At 42.5% G+C, this 16,612-nt stretch overlaps 1 protein-coding gene across 1 annotated transcript in view; it reads right to left on the reverse strand.

Moving 5' to 3' along the window:
• Positions 1-2,395: 2,395 nt before the first annotated feature.
• The window catches only part of LOC139649100 (pleckstrin homology domain-containing family H member 1-like), a 34,173-nt gene continuing 19,956 nt past the window's right edge, over positions 2,396-16,612 (reverse strand). The window contains exons 13-30 of the mRNA XM_071525417.1: positions 16,346-16,456; positions 15,981-16,067; positions 15,384-15,542; positions 14,120-14,200; positions 13,698-13,877; positions 12,852-12,963; positions 11,879-11,991; positions 10,414-10,590; positions 10,007-10,104; positions 9,717-9,894; positions 8,859-9,014; positions 7,556-7,653; positions 7,033-7,174; positions 6,565-6,707; positions 5,974-6,103; positions 5,544-5,627; positions 4,709-4,855; positions 2,396-4,131 (exon numbers count right to left, since the gene is read on the reverse strand). Of these exons, the coding sequence (XP_071381518.1) occupies positions 3,979-4,131; positions 4,709-4,855; positions 5,544-5,627; positions 5,974-6,103; positions 6,565-6,707; positions 7,033-7,174; positions 7,556-7,653; positions 8,859-9,014; positions 9,717-9,894; positions 10,007-10,104; positions 10,414-10,590; positions 11,879-11,991; positions 12,852-12,963; positions 13,698-13,877; positions 14,120-14,200; positions 15,384-15,542; positions 15,981-16,067; positions 16,346-16,456 (2,349 nt within the window). The 3' untranslated portion in view covers positions 2,396-3,978. The remainder of the gene's footprint in view (positions 4,132-4,708; positions 4,856-5,543; positions 5,628-5,973; positions 6,104-6,564; positions 6,708-7,032; positions 7,175-7,555; positions 7,654-8,858; positions 9,015-9,716; positions 9,895-10,006; positions 10,105-10,413; positions 10,591-11,878; positions 11,992-12,851; positions 12,964-13,697; positions 13,878-14,119; positions 14,201-15,383; positions 15,543-15,980; positions 16,068-16,345; positions 16,457-16,612) is intronic.

Genomic DNA, 16,612 nt, shown 5'->3' on the forward strand with positions numbered 1-16,612 from the left:
CATCAAGCGCTGTAACAAACTGCTTCTGTATTGGAAAAAAAAAACCCAACCTGGCGTTTTGCTGTGATGTGAGATTCCTCGGTTGTATCTTGTCCAACAGGTTTATTAGATAGACTCTGCCTCCTCTTCTGTGCAGACACGCTGGAGAAAGCGCAGCAGCGATATCTCTCCCAGAGCTGCGGAGGCTAGGCTAGGCTAATATGGAATCAATTACCAGCAAACTGCTGGTTCAAATTTAACCTCCCATTGCCTAACAGCAGTGATGAAGTGCTAGAATACTGTAAATAAAAAAGGTGGGTGAACTATGACCTCCGGTCAGTGATCATCATAAGGCAAACAACCACCAATACAAAGATCATATAGACCTATTTTCAAAAAGCGCGCATTTATTCTTATCTCTGTAAGACCAATTCCTTATGCAACAGTTTGACACTGCTTACTACTGTGAATTTACAGTTTTAAGATTGATGTCAGTCTCAATAGTTGGGTTCACCCCCACTGCATCCCTGCTTGGAACTAGGCTGTTACAAACAATAAGAAACAAAATGCATCAAGAAAACAAGTGAGTCTCGCTGTCTTTGTCTTATTTTAGGAAAGAACGTAAATAATTCAAAACCACTTTTAGAATTACTTTATAATCAACAGGCAAGATATTAAACATTAATAAGACAATGGAAACCTGATGGCACACTTGTCAGAACAGGCCGATTAGAACTATCGCATACACTGTGAAATGTACTGTAGGCTACATTTATCAAAGTCCACTATACATTTGCTGCAGAAATGCCCGGGGGCCGTTTGCGCAAGAAACATTCCCGTTATGTAAGATAGCCTACACCCAGCGCCCCCTAAAGCTGCAGCTTATCACTTACTGACTGTTTTAACAATGTTAACAATGAGTGGAGATATCAGCTTTGAATTTTGCATTTAGAGTTTAAGAGTGTGAAGTTGTCCAAGTATTAAATGATTCAATGATGAAAATGTAAAACTGTACGCACTAAAACCTCAACTGAGACAAGATATGCATAGCTTTTTATATACTTACTAAAGTGAATAGGGTTTTTTAATGGATAACAATGTATTGTAGGCCTCACTAAGACAAAGCAAAGCATTACAACTACATATCTTGGGAATTAAAGAAGGTGAAAATCAGTCTGGGAGAAGCAATTACACTTAAGGCTGGGACAAATAGATGAAAGGGGCTAAATGCCTGTTTAATATTAAAGATTAAAACTTATATTTTCATACCTAGAATCATAGCAGCCTTCCCCCCTTCTCTCTCTCTCTAGCTTGCTTGCTCACACACTCACACACACACACACATTCACACAGCTATTGCTTCTCAAATCATGCCCCTTCCATAATTGATATAACATACATAATGGTAGCAATAATACAGTCGGCCAGTAAAATTAGGGTTTGGAACCAGCTGCTCATCTGTCCCACACTGGCATCTTTTATTTCAAATTCAAGTTGATTCAAAATCTTATAAAGCATGCAGCCGGAGCCGTATTGCACCATGGAAAAATTAGAGAAGTTATTTTCTTTTTTGATGAGCAATGAAGGCACGCACCAGTTCAGCAGTGAGCCCTATAATGAGCATTTCATTTTGTAAAAGAGCAGCTATGGAACAACAAGAGCTTCAGACAAGCCATAAAAATGTGGGATTTACAGCACACATTTGGCAGGAAAATGCCATTACCACTTTGACCCTTCTGGATAAAGAAAAGCAAAGCTGCTTCCATCCCTAGAACTTCAATTCCAGTAAAACATGTAGACTGGATGGGCTGTATACAACCAGCACCAGGGGTAAATGAATAGTTTATGGACACGCTGAATGAGAGAAGTTATATGGGAGACAGTGTAGAACAACAGTGTTCTTTCTCCAAAGAGAGCTTGGACTAATGGATAAATTGCATTACTACCACATGAACACCATGTTTCCTGAGTTGATTATACTTACTGGCAAAAACTTGTTTCGTGACGACTATAGCTAGTAAAAGTTAATTTTATTCCAACGCAAGAATATAGGCCAAGGAAATCAGTATGATGCATTCAAGAAGAGCAGATGCTATTTTTGGGGAATTTAAGTTTGTGTACTGTAACAATGTTGGCATTTTTTCTTTAACGGCTTTATGAAAAGTATGTTTACATTCACAAAATAAAGACATGACACAGCAAAGTATAAAGGATAAATGTGGCATTACATGAGAAAGAAAAATTGAGCAATAACAAATATTTTAAAGCTTAAAATAATTTAAAGTGAAATATAAGTAAAAAATGGAGAGTAAAAAGTAGTCCATGAAAAAAAATCTAACAAAGGATTGTACCGTTTATTTTATTATGACACACACACATACAGGTAACATCCCCTAATAGACATCATCTTTCAAACATCTTTATAATACATACTAGCACAGGTAAAGTAACAAACATGTTCTGCTCTTAAATTACTCTGCTACATAAAGCAAACAGTAAAAATGTAACTTTTCAAATATAAATGTGACAATTCTGGAAACATTACCTTTAAGCAAAAGCCCAAAAAATGCTGGAAATGAAATAAATAACTAATAGGGAAATGAGCAAGACAGTGGTTTGATCCAAAAGCAGTTCAAGTCATTCAAAACATTTTGGTAGCTCTATTTAATTGTCCACTCCTCTTTATGACTGTTTGTTTAAAAAAAAAAAAAAAAAGAAAACACTGAGTGACTGCAGTGACCTGACTAAGGAAAATATGTCTTGATGCTGTCAGGGGAATTTGTTATTAGAGGAACTGAAGCAAATGAACATTAGAACATTCACAAGTAAAATAGATTTCACTGCTAAAATTTCACAGATACATATCACTATTTAATGCCTTTTCTAGTCTATTGTCTTGTGCAAAATGTGTTGTACACCTCAAGGTAATATTATGTAGATATCAGATCTGGACCAAATAATGTTTACAAATCCTTTCCATCTTTTCCTTTGGCCTGCTTGATGCTAGATGGGTGGGATTTGCCACATAGGGCAAAACAACGAGTGCCAGAAGGATTTGACAATAATAGAAAAGTACTTGCTAGTGAGCCAGTATAGTATACTGTTGTGTTATTGGCAACTTACCTGATACTATCTGAACTGTTCTAGTGAGGTAAATCTCACCCATCTGGTACTCTCTGTAGGTTAAAACAAATGCAAAGGATGGGAATGACACCCTATCAAAGGCTCCATAAACATGGCCTTGATGTCTTTGGAAAGTAGTTTTCCTCCATTTTAGGAAAACCATACAGAATTAAAGTAGTATTAGATGTGGATTCTAATCTAATGAATCTAATGAAAAACTATCCAGAGTCTGTGGAAATGTATGCCATATAAATCCCTTTCTAATGGCACAATTACTCTTAAATCAGCAGAATTTAAACTCTAGTTGGTTGTCAAGTACCAGTGATCACTCATGGTGAATAACTAGTCACATAGTGATACGCCATGCTAAGTCCTCTTACTTCTAAGTAATATTCTAGTCTGGAAGGGTGTAACAGATGGAGGCCAGAGGAGAGGCAAGACTTGGAGGAGCTGCCAGCTACTAAAAGGATCTCACACCAGTCTTCAGACCATTATTCTATTTCAAAAGTCTTTTTTCCAAGTTCAAAATGTAACAAATAGTAAGAAAGTGACCTTACACCTAAATCAAGCAGAGCTGGAACACTCTTTTGTTGTAGAAATAAATACAGTCTAACGAGACTGACCCTAACATTTCTAAATCAAAATCTTCATACGAAACACAGATATTAAAAAAATGTATCTCCTAGTACCTCTTCTGTAAAAATAAAAAACTTAAACATGCAACCCAATACACTCCAGATGAATGTGGACAAAGGGAACCATCGTCATCGAGCCTCTGTAAGTGTTTAGCACAAAGTCCTCTCCTGTCATACCCTGTAGTTACACAGTTTTAGCGCCTCTTATGATGCACCTTGTGGAGGTTGCTGTCTGCACAGTTCACAGTAGTGTCGGGCCCTTGGTGGTGTAGTTCATGGAGGGGAAGTGCCTGCTGTCCATGTCCCAGTGGCCCTGGGGCTGGTGGGAGGCAGACGGGAGGCTGGGGGTCCAGTGGTTGATGTAGCTGGCCATGAGCAGAGTCAGCTCCAAGATCTGAGAAGAGGGCAGAGACAGGTCAGATCCGACCGGATTAATGGCTTTACCATTTTGATACGATCGTGTTTCATTTGATTCTGGGGAGCTGGAGACCCACAACTGCTCACTAGAATCCAATGTGAAAACCTGAGGAACCCAAAATGATCCGGCCGTCAAGAACACAGCCTTATTAGCATGTCCTACAGTAGTAATGTGACTCTGTGTTAAGGCCCCTTTGAGATTCTGCACATAAAATAAGAGGACCGACCTGCTTTTTCCATTAGGTCTAGGTAGTGGAGGGTAACCCGATCTAATGACAGGTGAATAGGGATAAAGCAGGGGCTAACAATTCCCTCTCTTATCTTCAATGGTTATTAGATCTCCCTCACTGCACTTCAACACCTCGGCCATTCAATCCACCCACCCGCATTTACTTTACGCCTCGGTTGCTGATGCTTCAGATCATTGAGCTAAATGACAAATGATGGCTTTGAGTTGAGCGGCAGAGTGGAAACCTGGCTTCGCTTTTGAGGTCTGCGACTGTCCACAAATCAATCTGACTGAACATTTGCACAGATGTACAGAGGACACTTACCTTCGGTTTGGCCATTGCAAAGACCAGCTTCTCCACACTCTTCTTCCCGACTCCTGGCTCCCTCTGCTGGCTCACGACCACCATGAAATCGTCACGGCAACCGCCAAAGGTAATCACAGACTGGTAGGAGTATGTGACCAGCGTGTGCTGAAAATGACAGCATAGTCAGTGTGAAACATGCAGTAAAATGAATATAAACAGGGCGCATGTTCAGATCCTAGAATAGACTATGGGATTCATTTTGGAAATCATTCTGGTTTGTGCTTTTTTGAGGGACAAATCGAGTGTGAGGAGGCGTGACATAATTCCCAGTGATTTATTGCGAGTTTCACTTTATTTTGCCCTTTGAGTGACTGAGAGTGCATGAGCTTTGGCTGCCGCCAAACCAAAAACGAAATAGAGCAACATGGGCTGCTGAAAATTACAGAGCTCACGCTAACATTGTTTACATGTTGGAACTGCTGGATCTCTCGGGGTCGAGGACGTCAAATCAGAGGCTGTCCATTTTTACTTTCCTGTGGAGTTCTGGTGTTTGAAACACCACAGCATAAAAATCATTCCAGACCAGTGGGTCAACAAACCTCAGCAGCTGCGGTCTGGCCAGCACCACAATTGTAAAGAGGAATCTCAAATCTTAAGTTATAAAGCTGTGAGTCTTAAGCCAATGAAAATGGCAAAAATGATAAACCAACAGCTTTTCAGGTAGATTCTGAATAAATGAAGTTACTTCACTCCGTTTTTCAGAGTTTTATATAAGACTACAGGACAGAGATGGCCCATTTTGATGGAGGTATTTGCTCTACACAGTTTCAAAGCTGCATATCAGCAGATTTACCATGGTGTAGTCCAGCACACACAATCCATCCTCATTGACGGCGAGCCACACCTGGCTCTGCTCAACCGGAGAAGGGGGGACAGGCTGTGGACAGGGAAGACAAAGGAAGGTCGTGTTACAGGTGTAATTCATCCCAACAAAGACTACAGCTTCCTATCTGGGTCAGCTCCCTTCCCAGTCTCAAACCAGTCCAGTCCTGTGTTTACAAGCATGATGGATGGCCATGCGAGGGATCAAGCCAAATGAAAAGCATACTCTTGCTTTTGATGAAGGATAGTGTTTCTATCAAAAGCACACTCTTGTTTATTATGAATGATAGGATTTCCACTGGAGGAGTGAGTTTAACAGATAACAACCTACAATAAATCACACAGAGCGTAGCATTAAACACAAAGCAAGGAAATAAGTCGACAGTATTTCAACTTTTTACCTTGGCGTTGAAGAGCTTGGCTCCAAACAGAGGCCATTTCCGAGCCACAGTCAGATATATTCTCACACACTCGGATGCACTGCACCCACGTAGCACAGACCACTTAGTGGCCAGACGCTCAGTCAGATCTCTGAAAGGGGAAGACGGCAAGTAGAACTCATTATTTATTATAGTGTAGATTAGACTCTCATCTGTAGTCGCTTCTTTTAAACAAACTCATAACAACAGCACCCTCCAATATCTAATAGTATCTGATCTAGCGTCATCTGACCTAAACCCCCAAAATAGAAAAAAAAATAATGACTAAATGATGATTATGAACACATGTGCCTGTTCATATCCTAACACCTTTGAAGCATGGAACCTAAATATTTAAAAAAATACTGAATGATAAACATCATGTAACGAAGTTTGTTAACATATAGATATAAAGCATTATGACATAGAATGACACCACTGTAGTTGTCAATTTTTCTTATCCTTTGTTGTAAGGAGATACTGCAGAATACAGTAAACACAAAACCGTATACAATAGAAATCAGTTTCTGGATAAGAAAGTGTGCAGTAGTGTTACAGTAGAGCTTGTTTTACCGGAGCTGCTCTGTGCTGCAGTCCTGTTTGTAGCGTTTGGGGTAGAAGCGCTCCAAGGCCTGCAGGAGAATCAGCTGAGATTTGGGTTGAGGAGAACCGGTGGGGGAAGAGGCAGCTGGCCGCTCCAAATCCCCATGTTCCACCTGCAGATGGAGGTGAGAGGAGAGAGTCGGAGGGAGAGAAGGAGAGGGAGAAAATAGAGAGGTTGGGAGATAAGGTTTGTGGAAAGAGAGATAGTGAATGTGTGAGTTGCTGTCTCAAACCAACCAGTTTTAAATAAACAATCTTTAAATAAACAGTTCTATTCGACCACATACATTTTGGGTGTCTTCATATGTGTTACTAAAGAGTTTGACTTGTAGCTGGAAACTGACGTGTGAGATCCAGTCTTTTAATGTGTCATCCATGTGAGTAATCAATTAACTTGAATTTGAACTTGGAGTGCATCCCCGGATGCCCTTTACACACCTGTGCCATGAGCGCAGCCACCTCCAGAGCCAGCTCTTTGTTCACAGGGAAGTGGCCTTGATGAACTTCGTCATTCACCTGGTACGCCAGGAGGAGGCGCTCTCGCTCCGTCTCTCCCTTCGCCTGAGCCCGGAAACACAGCCTGCACGCAAAAAAAAAAAGCTGTCATGAAGCTGTTTATCAGAGCTGAGATCTCAGTAGAGCCAGGGAATTACACAGACCACTTGTGTTCTCCTTTACGGTGCAGAGGATCAAACCCCCAAAGTTTATAATCCTGACAAAAACACGAGGCTCCAGCACGTATCACTTCAACAACTTTTACCGTGCGGTCTACATTTTGGTTAAAGGACCTTTCTCAAGACAAACACCTCTTTTTGTCTAAAGAATGATCCTTTGACCACACAGTGAAAAATGCTGAGGTGATGTGTGTGTGTGTGTATGTGTGTGTGTGTATGTGTGTGTGTGTGTGTGCTGGAACCTTCTTGTTTTGTACAGAAACCAGATGTGACCACTGAAATCCTACCTGCTCTTATATGTCAGACGGACAATCCGCGTCCCTTCGTACTTCCCCGGGTGCAGCTCTTTCAGCGCCTGCTCCCACTTGGAAATGACATCACAGATCTGGCAAAAAGGAATAACAGGTCACAAGTCAGAGAGATATTGCACCTTTAAACGTATTTGTATCTGGTCCAGCAGGTGGCAGTAGCCAGAGACGATGATGGTGGTCTGTCTGACAAGCTGAAAAATGTTGGACACATTGAAAATGTGTGTGTGCCAGACAGAATAATGAATGTAGTCCATTCACCATCCCATTGGGCCAGTGAGTGTGTGGGCCAGTTGAACATGTTGGGATGGAACAGTTTTACAAAGCGACCACAATGACTTATTAGTGCACAAAGACATATTCATATTCAGACAGATTCAGCGTTCAGGAAAATAAAATAAAAAAAGACATTTTAAAGGGAATGGGCTATGCTGCAATGTGGCTATTGGCCTACATTGGAAAATCACTTGGAAAAGACACTTGGATAGCCTTAATTTGTCAAAATATTCCTAAACTACCCACTGCCCCTCCTCTCACATATGAGGTAGTATTTATACTATTAGCACTAAGTGATCTAACTGCAATGAAAGAATGTTTCAGTTCAGTTTTACATCATTTGAGTACATAAATTGTGCTTTCTGAATTCTTTACAGAAAACAGACAATGAATTTTACATGTGTTTTTTTTTTATTTGAGACCATCCACTACTACTAGCAGTTTGAGATAATGGAAAATTGGAAGTCTGAGGGGCATGAGGGCAAGTTAAGTTACTGTCAGGAAAAGCTGACAGTAAACTCCCACACCCTTCACACCTGAAAGTGAACACCACTCTGGCCCCGGACCCACCTAGTCTTGTTTATTTACTATAAACTCAAGGCTTACAAACTCTTAAAAAGGATAGTGCGTATGTGTAGCCTCATTGCTTCAGCTTATGCTATTCCTCATTCATTCATATTGACCCTGCCAGTTAATGATAAATGCTTAGCTTTGTTTTAAAGCCTTTTTATGTATAATGAAAGCACATGTCTCATAGCAATTTTGAAACTCATTTGTTGAAAAACGATGTTAGTTGCCTCTCCATTACGTTCACAAAAACAGAAGTGATGTTCTCTATCTTACCTTTGCTTTTCACAAACAAGCACAGGTGGGAAATTAGACTTGAATGATTTGATTCTTTACATATCAGAAGGCCATATGCCTCAGTGGTGTGTTTGGAAGTATCTGTGTGTTTCTTTCTATCTATTCACCCATCAGTTCACGCCCCATGACCCGCCCCCCTCACCTTGGCAGACGGCTGCAGGCAGTGCTCCAGGTCTTTGCCAGATGGATCGTCAGTGAAGAGGGCAAACCCAGACAGCTGAGGCTTCCTCATGCCGACCCTCTGGTTCAGTGTGTTGAGGAACTCTTCCACTGTGGTGGAGCCGTCGAATCCCACAACCTACAAGAGGAAACATGATAAGAAGATGTTAATAAAGTGAGGTTATGAGGTTGACAATACAATGCAATGAGTCAGAGGTGAGTTTGATATACGGGTATTTGCTCTGTGTGTATGTGTTTGTGTGTTTGTGTGTGTGTGTGTGTGTGTGTGTGTGTGTGTGAGTGTGAAAGAGAGAGTGTGTGATAGAGAGAAAAATATACATTTTGTGCATCTGTGAGAGAAGGCATGAGTGTGAGAAAAAGAGAGTGAGAAAGAGGATGTGTCTGTGTGTGTGTGTCTGCATGAGTGTGGTGTGCTTATGTGAGAGTGTCACTGTGTGTGTGTGTGTGTTGTGTGTGCTGTGTGAGTGTGTGTGTGTGTGTGTGTGTGTGTGTGTGTGTGTGAGAGAGAGAGAGAGAGAGAGAGAGACAGATAAAAAGATAATTCTGTGTGTCTGTGAGAGAAAGCATGGGTATGAGAGAAAGAGAGTGAGAAAGAGGGTGTGTGTGTGTGTGTGTCTGCAGGAGTGTGAAAGAGGGTGTGTGTGTGTGTGTGTGTGTGTGTGTGTGAGAGAGACAGAGAAAGAGAGAGAGTGTGAGAGAAAAAGAGAAAATCTGTGCATCTGTGAGAGAAAGCATGAGTGTGAGAGAAAGAGAGAGAGTGAGAAAGATGATGTATGCATGTGTGTGTGTGTGTGTGTGTGTGTGTGTGTGTGTGTGCTACCTGGTAGGTGTTGTTCATGAAGTGCACAGGGATGCTGAAGGGCAGTGAGTGGTGGTAGGGGTTCCTCAGCAGGATGGAGACGATCTCCATGCGTGAAGGTTTGGCCTCCCGCTCTCCGTTCTGCAGCGTCCGCTCCACAGAGCGCTGACAGTACACTGCATACTTCCCCACCTCGCTCCTGTGTGGACAGATGACACCTATTCATTTCATTGCGCACTGAGGTTCTTTGGGGACTATTTCTGCCTTATTTTCAGGAGTTAGGAGTAGGTTACAGGCTTGAAGCGGCTCACCTCGGGTCAGCGTTGCGTTGCAGGTACTGTCTCAGGTACCAGAGGAAGTGTTGTTGAGGAAGGAAGAGAGCCACACACAGAGACAGCAGCTGCCAGCACTGCAGGGAGAGGTGTGAAGAAGAGACAATAGCATCACTGTTTATCTTTTGTAAGCTTTTTTTTTCCAATTCTTTTTCTATACAACCCTGCTCTGGCCCTCTTTCTTTGTGGTGTATTTGTTCAATTTCTTGTTTATATTTTTTTTTTATCTGTTTTTGTGTCTCTACCTTTGCTTGTTCATAATAATCATAACGTTTATTTATAGAGCACTTTTCTCAACACAAGTTGCAAAGTGCTTCACAGGAATAAACCAAATGACAATAAAAAATGGAATGAGAATAAAAGGAAACAACAACACCACTCTTTACCTGTGTGAGGGAGTAGTTGTGTGGCGTGCGGTGGTTGGTCTGTTTGATAAGCTGACAGTACATTTCATTCTGCAGCTCCGGGTGTGTCAGGCACACTTGCAAGGCATTCTGGGCCAGTGACGTGTGGTAATCGACAGATGGAGACTCAACCAGCACGTTGATGAAGAGTTGACAGGACTGTAGAACAGGACAGACATCTTAATAAACATGCAGTTATGTTAACATTATTGTTGAAGTCTGAAACGTAATACTACTGCACTACCAACAGGTGGAGGCAAACACACACCAGAACTTACTGGAAGCACCAAGTTTTCAATGCAACATTGAACGGCAAAGCAAGTGGAACTCTGGGTAGCAAGACTAACCAAGTCAGAAAAATATATTTTTAAACACAAAACTCATGATATGAGGTCAGAAGAGTCCTTTCCAGGGTCAAGTCCCAGTGTGAGGAAAGAAATTTAAACGTCATTACTTCTTGAAGCAACCACTGATTTAATCCAATCTTATGGGTGAACACAAAGGACCCATTTTCTAGTTTTCATCAGTCTCGTCAGATTCGTGAATACTTCAAAGAACTGAGTAGAGCGGGAACGCGTGCTTCAAAGTGCTGAGGTGGGGGCGTAGACTTGAAAAGAGTGTAGGCCTAAGCTTTTTCTGTTCCTTTATGTGTGTATGGGACTGCTTTTTGAGGCTGGCTGGTCAAAGAGAGAGGCGGACCAATTCAACCTCCAATCCCACGGAGCGACCTGGGCCCTACTGTCGCCCGCGGGTCTCTGAAGCATGAGTCGGGCAGGGAGGGAGGGGGCTTCTGGGTGGGCGAGCTGTGGGCTCCAGAGTTGAAAAGAGAGGAACAGGAACTTCCATCTTCCCTCTCCTGCAAGATCAAGGTCCCTCCTCCTGCTCTGCTCTCCTTAGCCTTGATCCCTATTCTCCTCGCTCCCTCCCTCCTCCCCTGCCTTCTATATCCATTGCTGCCAGTCTCTGAGGACCCTGACCTCCCAGGTCTCCTCTTTAAAGGAGCTCCTTTCACACCGGCTGTAAAGCAGAGGACCGGTTAGCCTCAATCAGAGCAGATAATCAAGGCCATTATCTCTCTTCCACACTTTTAATGAGCTGGAGGCCCCCGTCCCTGAGCCTTTGATCTGTTTCAGAGGCAGGAGGGCAGAGAAGAAGAGGGGCATGGAGCGCATCCAGGAGAAGGAAGGGATGGGGAGGTGGGGGGTGGGGTTGTGGTGGGGACAGGCTGGGGTAGGATGGATGATGCCTCGAACAGACAGGGGGACCCTCGCAGTGAGAGAGGCAGACAGGAATGTAGGTCAGCGGTATGGAGAGGAGAGAAGGAGAGGGGGATTTGGAGAAAGACATAAAAAGGAAGAGAGAGCAAAAGTAAGTGGAATAGAACAAAGGATGGAGAGAGACAGAGGGAGAAAGTAGAGAGAGAGAGGTGAGAGGTGTAGAGACTGACCTTGAAAAGTTTGAGAGCCTCGGTCTGTAAAGCTTCAGAGGGCAGAGTGGTGAGAGGGGAGCGCAGTCCCTCCTTACTGAAGCACAAGGCCTCGCTCTTCCACAACACTGAGTCTGGGAAAGAGAAGGAGAAACACACACACGCACACACACACATATGCACGCACACCCAGAAAAACAGAAAGATTGGGTTTCAAAACTCAGTGACCCAACAGCTGACAAACATTCACACATGCCGGTCTTAAACACTGTCTGCAGTCTGGATTAAGGCTTTAAGTTGTCCTGGATCAAAATAACATGTAACATGCTACTGACTAAATTTGTATCCAGCTGTACAGGGACTTTGAAAAGCCTGATCCATCTACTGAAGTAGGTTTTACAAAACCTGAAGATCTGAAGATGCAGTGTTGGGGGCAACACATTAGGAGAATTCAGACCAAAGGTTTAAAAAGAAAGTGAAAATCTTGTGGCATCTCATGCAGACAATATGCTTCTAATTGAAAAAACACAATCCAAGTATGCTTGATACAAATGAGACTTGCTTACTGTTTTAAAAACAAAACAATAGTCTTGCATTGCACTATAAAACAATAATTGACAACAGCACAAGCCATATTGCTGCAGCATGTTTTCAAAGTGTATAACACGAAAATACTCTAACGAGTCACTTTTAATAAAGAGTAACTTTGTAACATGACTGGTTACTTTTTAATTAAGTGATGAAATAAAGTAACTAATTACTTTTTAAAGTAACTTTCCACAAGACTGTGCATCTTTGTATTTACATTTCCAAAGTGAAGACACTTTGGAAAAACTGTGCCAAGTGAATTCAGGTCAAATGTATTTTTAAAGCACTTCTAACAAAAACAGGTCAATCACATTGCTTTAAATAAAAGTAAGATTGAACAAACGCATCACAAATGGCTGATCAGGATATTGCCGATGCTTGCTTGCTGAAGAATAAGGATTCTCACCTGGGTCTCCCTCTGCGTCCAGGAGTTTCCCAATGAGCTGCTCATACTCTGTTCCCACCTTGAAGTTTGCACTGCTGCCTGCTGCCACAGTCAGGTGGTACAGCCATGTGTCCTGTGTAGAAGAACAGAACACATTAATGTATTAACTGAAATGAGTAGCCTGAGATGTTGTTTTCCACTAAAAGGCTTTGGGACAGATATAAAAACAAGGAGAAGAAGCAATAATTGCACAGTGCAGAGTTTCAGAGACTTCCTTACTGGTACTTGATACTAAAATGACTTTCAAATAATACCATGATAAAAATCCATCTGGCACCTAGTAGACAAAAAAACCCACAAAAGGTATTTGCAAATGCAGTTTGGTCCAGCTTTGGATCAAGTACCTTAAGATGAATGTAGGAACCCACACATGAATATATTGCCTTTTCACTAGGGATAGGATGATATGCTTATCCCATGATACGATTCAATACAACCATGAAACAATGTAATAAATAAAAGTTCAATGACAACAAAGTCTGACTGTGCAGAATTATGTTTATTTCTGAGCCACAAATCAAAGCAATGGCATTGTCTTGCTAGAATGTAACCAATTTAAAAATGTCATTACAAAGTGCAAATAATATAATTTGGATGGAGAGCTTGTGAAAATATGATGGTCAAGCCGTCTCATTTACGATTACTACAGCAGAATAAAATGGAACTAATATTTTGATTCATTTTTCTGCCCCACGATACGTATAATCACATTTTTGAATTGCGATATATTGAATTTTTATATATCCTCCCATCCCTACTACTCCTTCCCTAACTAACCATTTATTTCACCACTCTTTATTCCAGTACCTTCTCCTGCTTGGTGCCGATGAGCAGGTACGTGGGGCTCTGCTCCCTGGGCTGGACCACCAGGGTGCAGTGGGAGGAGAGGAAGCCTCGACTCCCCGCCTCATAGTCCTCGTCTGAATCACAGGAGCGGTCCACCTCCTGTACCGAGGCCTCCCGCACCCGCAGCTGGCCCAGAGGGAACTGCACCAGGACAATACATAGTGTCAGGTTTGTTCTTATCACATAAAACCATACTGTCTACAGTCTAAAAAAACGTTCATTTGTTTGTCAAATGTAGTACTCTACACTGATTAAGACAACTGCTTAGAAGTACTATTTGCAAATACTCTTTAACCAAGGTCTGATTAATAACTAACAACTGACAGACAAAATGAAAAGAAGGTGAGGGCATGTTTAGGTAGGGAGAGGCTTGCTGTGTGAACCTTGTCTTCCTGGTTACGGTAGTAGTAGAAGACTTTGCCGACCAAAGAACACCACACCAGCTTGGAGTGTCCATGTTTGACCTGAAACAGAGAGAGGATTGGAGAGAAAGTGTGAGAGAGGCTGCAAGACAAACCCCAACACTGTCTGTGTGTATAAAGGACTATTTTTCTGTATTCCCCTTTTATACTCAAGCAAAATCTTCTTTCTTGTGTGACAGAAATCTATAATTTCCAAATCTGACCAGCAGATGTCCCAGGAGTCTACGGGTAGGTGTGCAAATCATGAACGCCCCCCTCCAGTGACCTCATTGACAATTTGAAAATTTAAACTGGCAGTGAGAGCAAATCATTGGTTTCTAAGGCAAAGCAGAAGTTTGAAGACAACTGAAAACAGCACAGCCGTCCATCTCCACTCTGATTCCCCTGCTGCACCTCTGAACTCCTGAATAATACATACATCACTTTTTGAAACAGACGTCTTTTAAAGAGGTTTCGAAATATGAATGGAGCGATGATGTCACTTTAGGAGGCCAGCTGTGCATCCCTTAAACAGGGTCACCGAGGTGAACTGCGCAGAACAGCCCTGTCTGAGCACTGATCACGTCATAAACAGTAGATCAAAGCCAACGGGCCAGAAGGGGAAGTCCATCATCACTAAGCAAGAGGCTGTCAGTCATCTATCAGACCCGTCACACACACCCATCTGATGGTAAAGGGTCTCCAAGCCCCTGTCTTAACCTTACTAACAGACAGGCCTCAGTATGGAAAAGCAGGGAGAGAGCCAGATGGGGGTGGAAGGGGAGCGAGGGGCGACTGGCTCTCTAAGCATTCCAGCAGCCCCGGCCTTATAGCCGTGTCCCAACGTGAAGGAGGTCTCCAAGAATCCGCCTGAGAGCTCTCTGTCCAGCCCTCCCCGCCCCAACGACAGACACTTCTATAGCCACTTGAATGAGGAGGTTAAACCTTCCTCTCTGCCTGAAAATGAGATATTTCTGGCATGCTGTTTGGAAAGAAAGCCTGGCTAATCCATACCTCTGGCAGTCAGGCAATGGAGGTAGTACAGATTCATAGAAACTTTGAATTATTTATCGACAAAACCTAATAAAACAATATAGTACAATCCAAAGAAAATTCAAACAATTGCACATAACTAAAAATAGTTTCATATCTCTACATATTTGCAATCAGGATGCCCATTCAGAGTGGCCAAATCACAAAGAGTACTAACTATAATGATATGATATCATGACCTGTGACCCCTGACCTTCGTGAGCCAGCCTCTCACGGTGGGCTTGGCGGTGGTCTCCACGGTAACGGGGCTGCTGGCCTGGACTTTGAGTATGTTCTGCAGAACCCTGATCCACTCCTCCAGGATGTTGGGTGAGTCGGCGGTCAGGTAGAAAGTCTTCTTCTCTGTAATCAACTGATTAGAAGAGAAGAGAAATATGGGAAAAATGCAAAGCCAAGCCGACTGATAGCATCATCGTGTCGGAGGAGATCAGAATCAGCTGCCAAAGAGCCAGGAAAACATTCCAAGGCAATGCTATACCTGATGTCATCTTAAGCCGCTTCTCTGGTATGCAAAGCTCCGCTGTGACACTATGCTATAAGAAGAGTATTGGTATGTGTGTGTGTGTCTGTGTGTGTGTGTGTGTGTGTGTGAGTGTGTTTGTGTAGCTGCATTTACCCTCTCATTGTTAATGGAATAGAGGTTTTATTATGTTTTCTCTGTCACAGTCTTACAGATTACAGGTCTATAAAAGGGTCCTAACTACTATTAAAATTCTGCCAATTTTCTGCAGTAGAAGGAGAAGAAGAGTTGAGTCCAGTGTCAACCATTTAAAATGTGTGTACCACTCACTTGAAATGTCTGTGCTCCTTCTCCTCGTGCGATACGGCAGGACGAGTTCAGCTCCATCTGGCCCTGAGGTTTCCGGATCACGTCACTCTGAGGACACACACACACACACACACACACACACACACACTTCAATACAATAATCCAGTCAGAAACTTTCTGGGAGCTGCCTGATATCATTAGAGCTTTTTGCATCTAGTCGTACAACATTGGCAGTTACAAGGTGTTTGGACAGTGCTCGTGCCTTCAGCTGCAGCCACACACATATGAACACACCGAATTCAGAAATATTCGTGCAATGTTTTCGATGGAAACAACGAATCCTTAGAAGGAAGCGGGCGGGCCAGTTGACAGCGGGGCAGACTCACAGGAGATTTGTAGTAGAGGATCTCTCCGTTCCTCAGTATGAACCAGCGGCGCTTCCAGGCCTTCACCTGGCTGCCCATCTTCAGCAGGTAGCCAGACTTCTCCAGCATCTCCTGTAGACACACAGCACAGGACCTCAAGTCAACACAACTGGTCTAAATGCACAATAATTAATACATGTCTAATACTGAATTCAATGTCTAAAAAATTCACTATCACCTTGTTTTTCTTTTTGTTTCTTTTGAGGGGATTTTTTTAAGAAGTCCCTT

This window comes from Centroberyx affinis, unplaced genomic scaffold (genome assembly GCF_046629955.1).
Source record: "Centroberyx affinis isolate AG114_WGS23_722 - 3 ecotype Tasmania unplaced genomic scaffold, CSIRO-AGI_Caff_v1 ptg001292l_1, whole genome shotgun sequence".
NCBI classification, from domain to species: Eukaryota; Metazoa; Chordata; class Actinopteri; order Beryciformes; family Berycidae; genus Centroberyx; species Centroberyx affinis.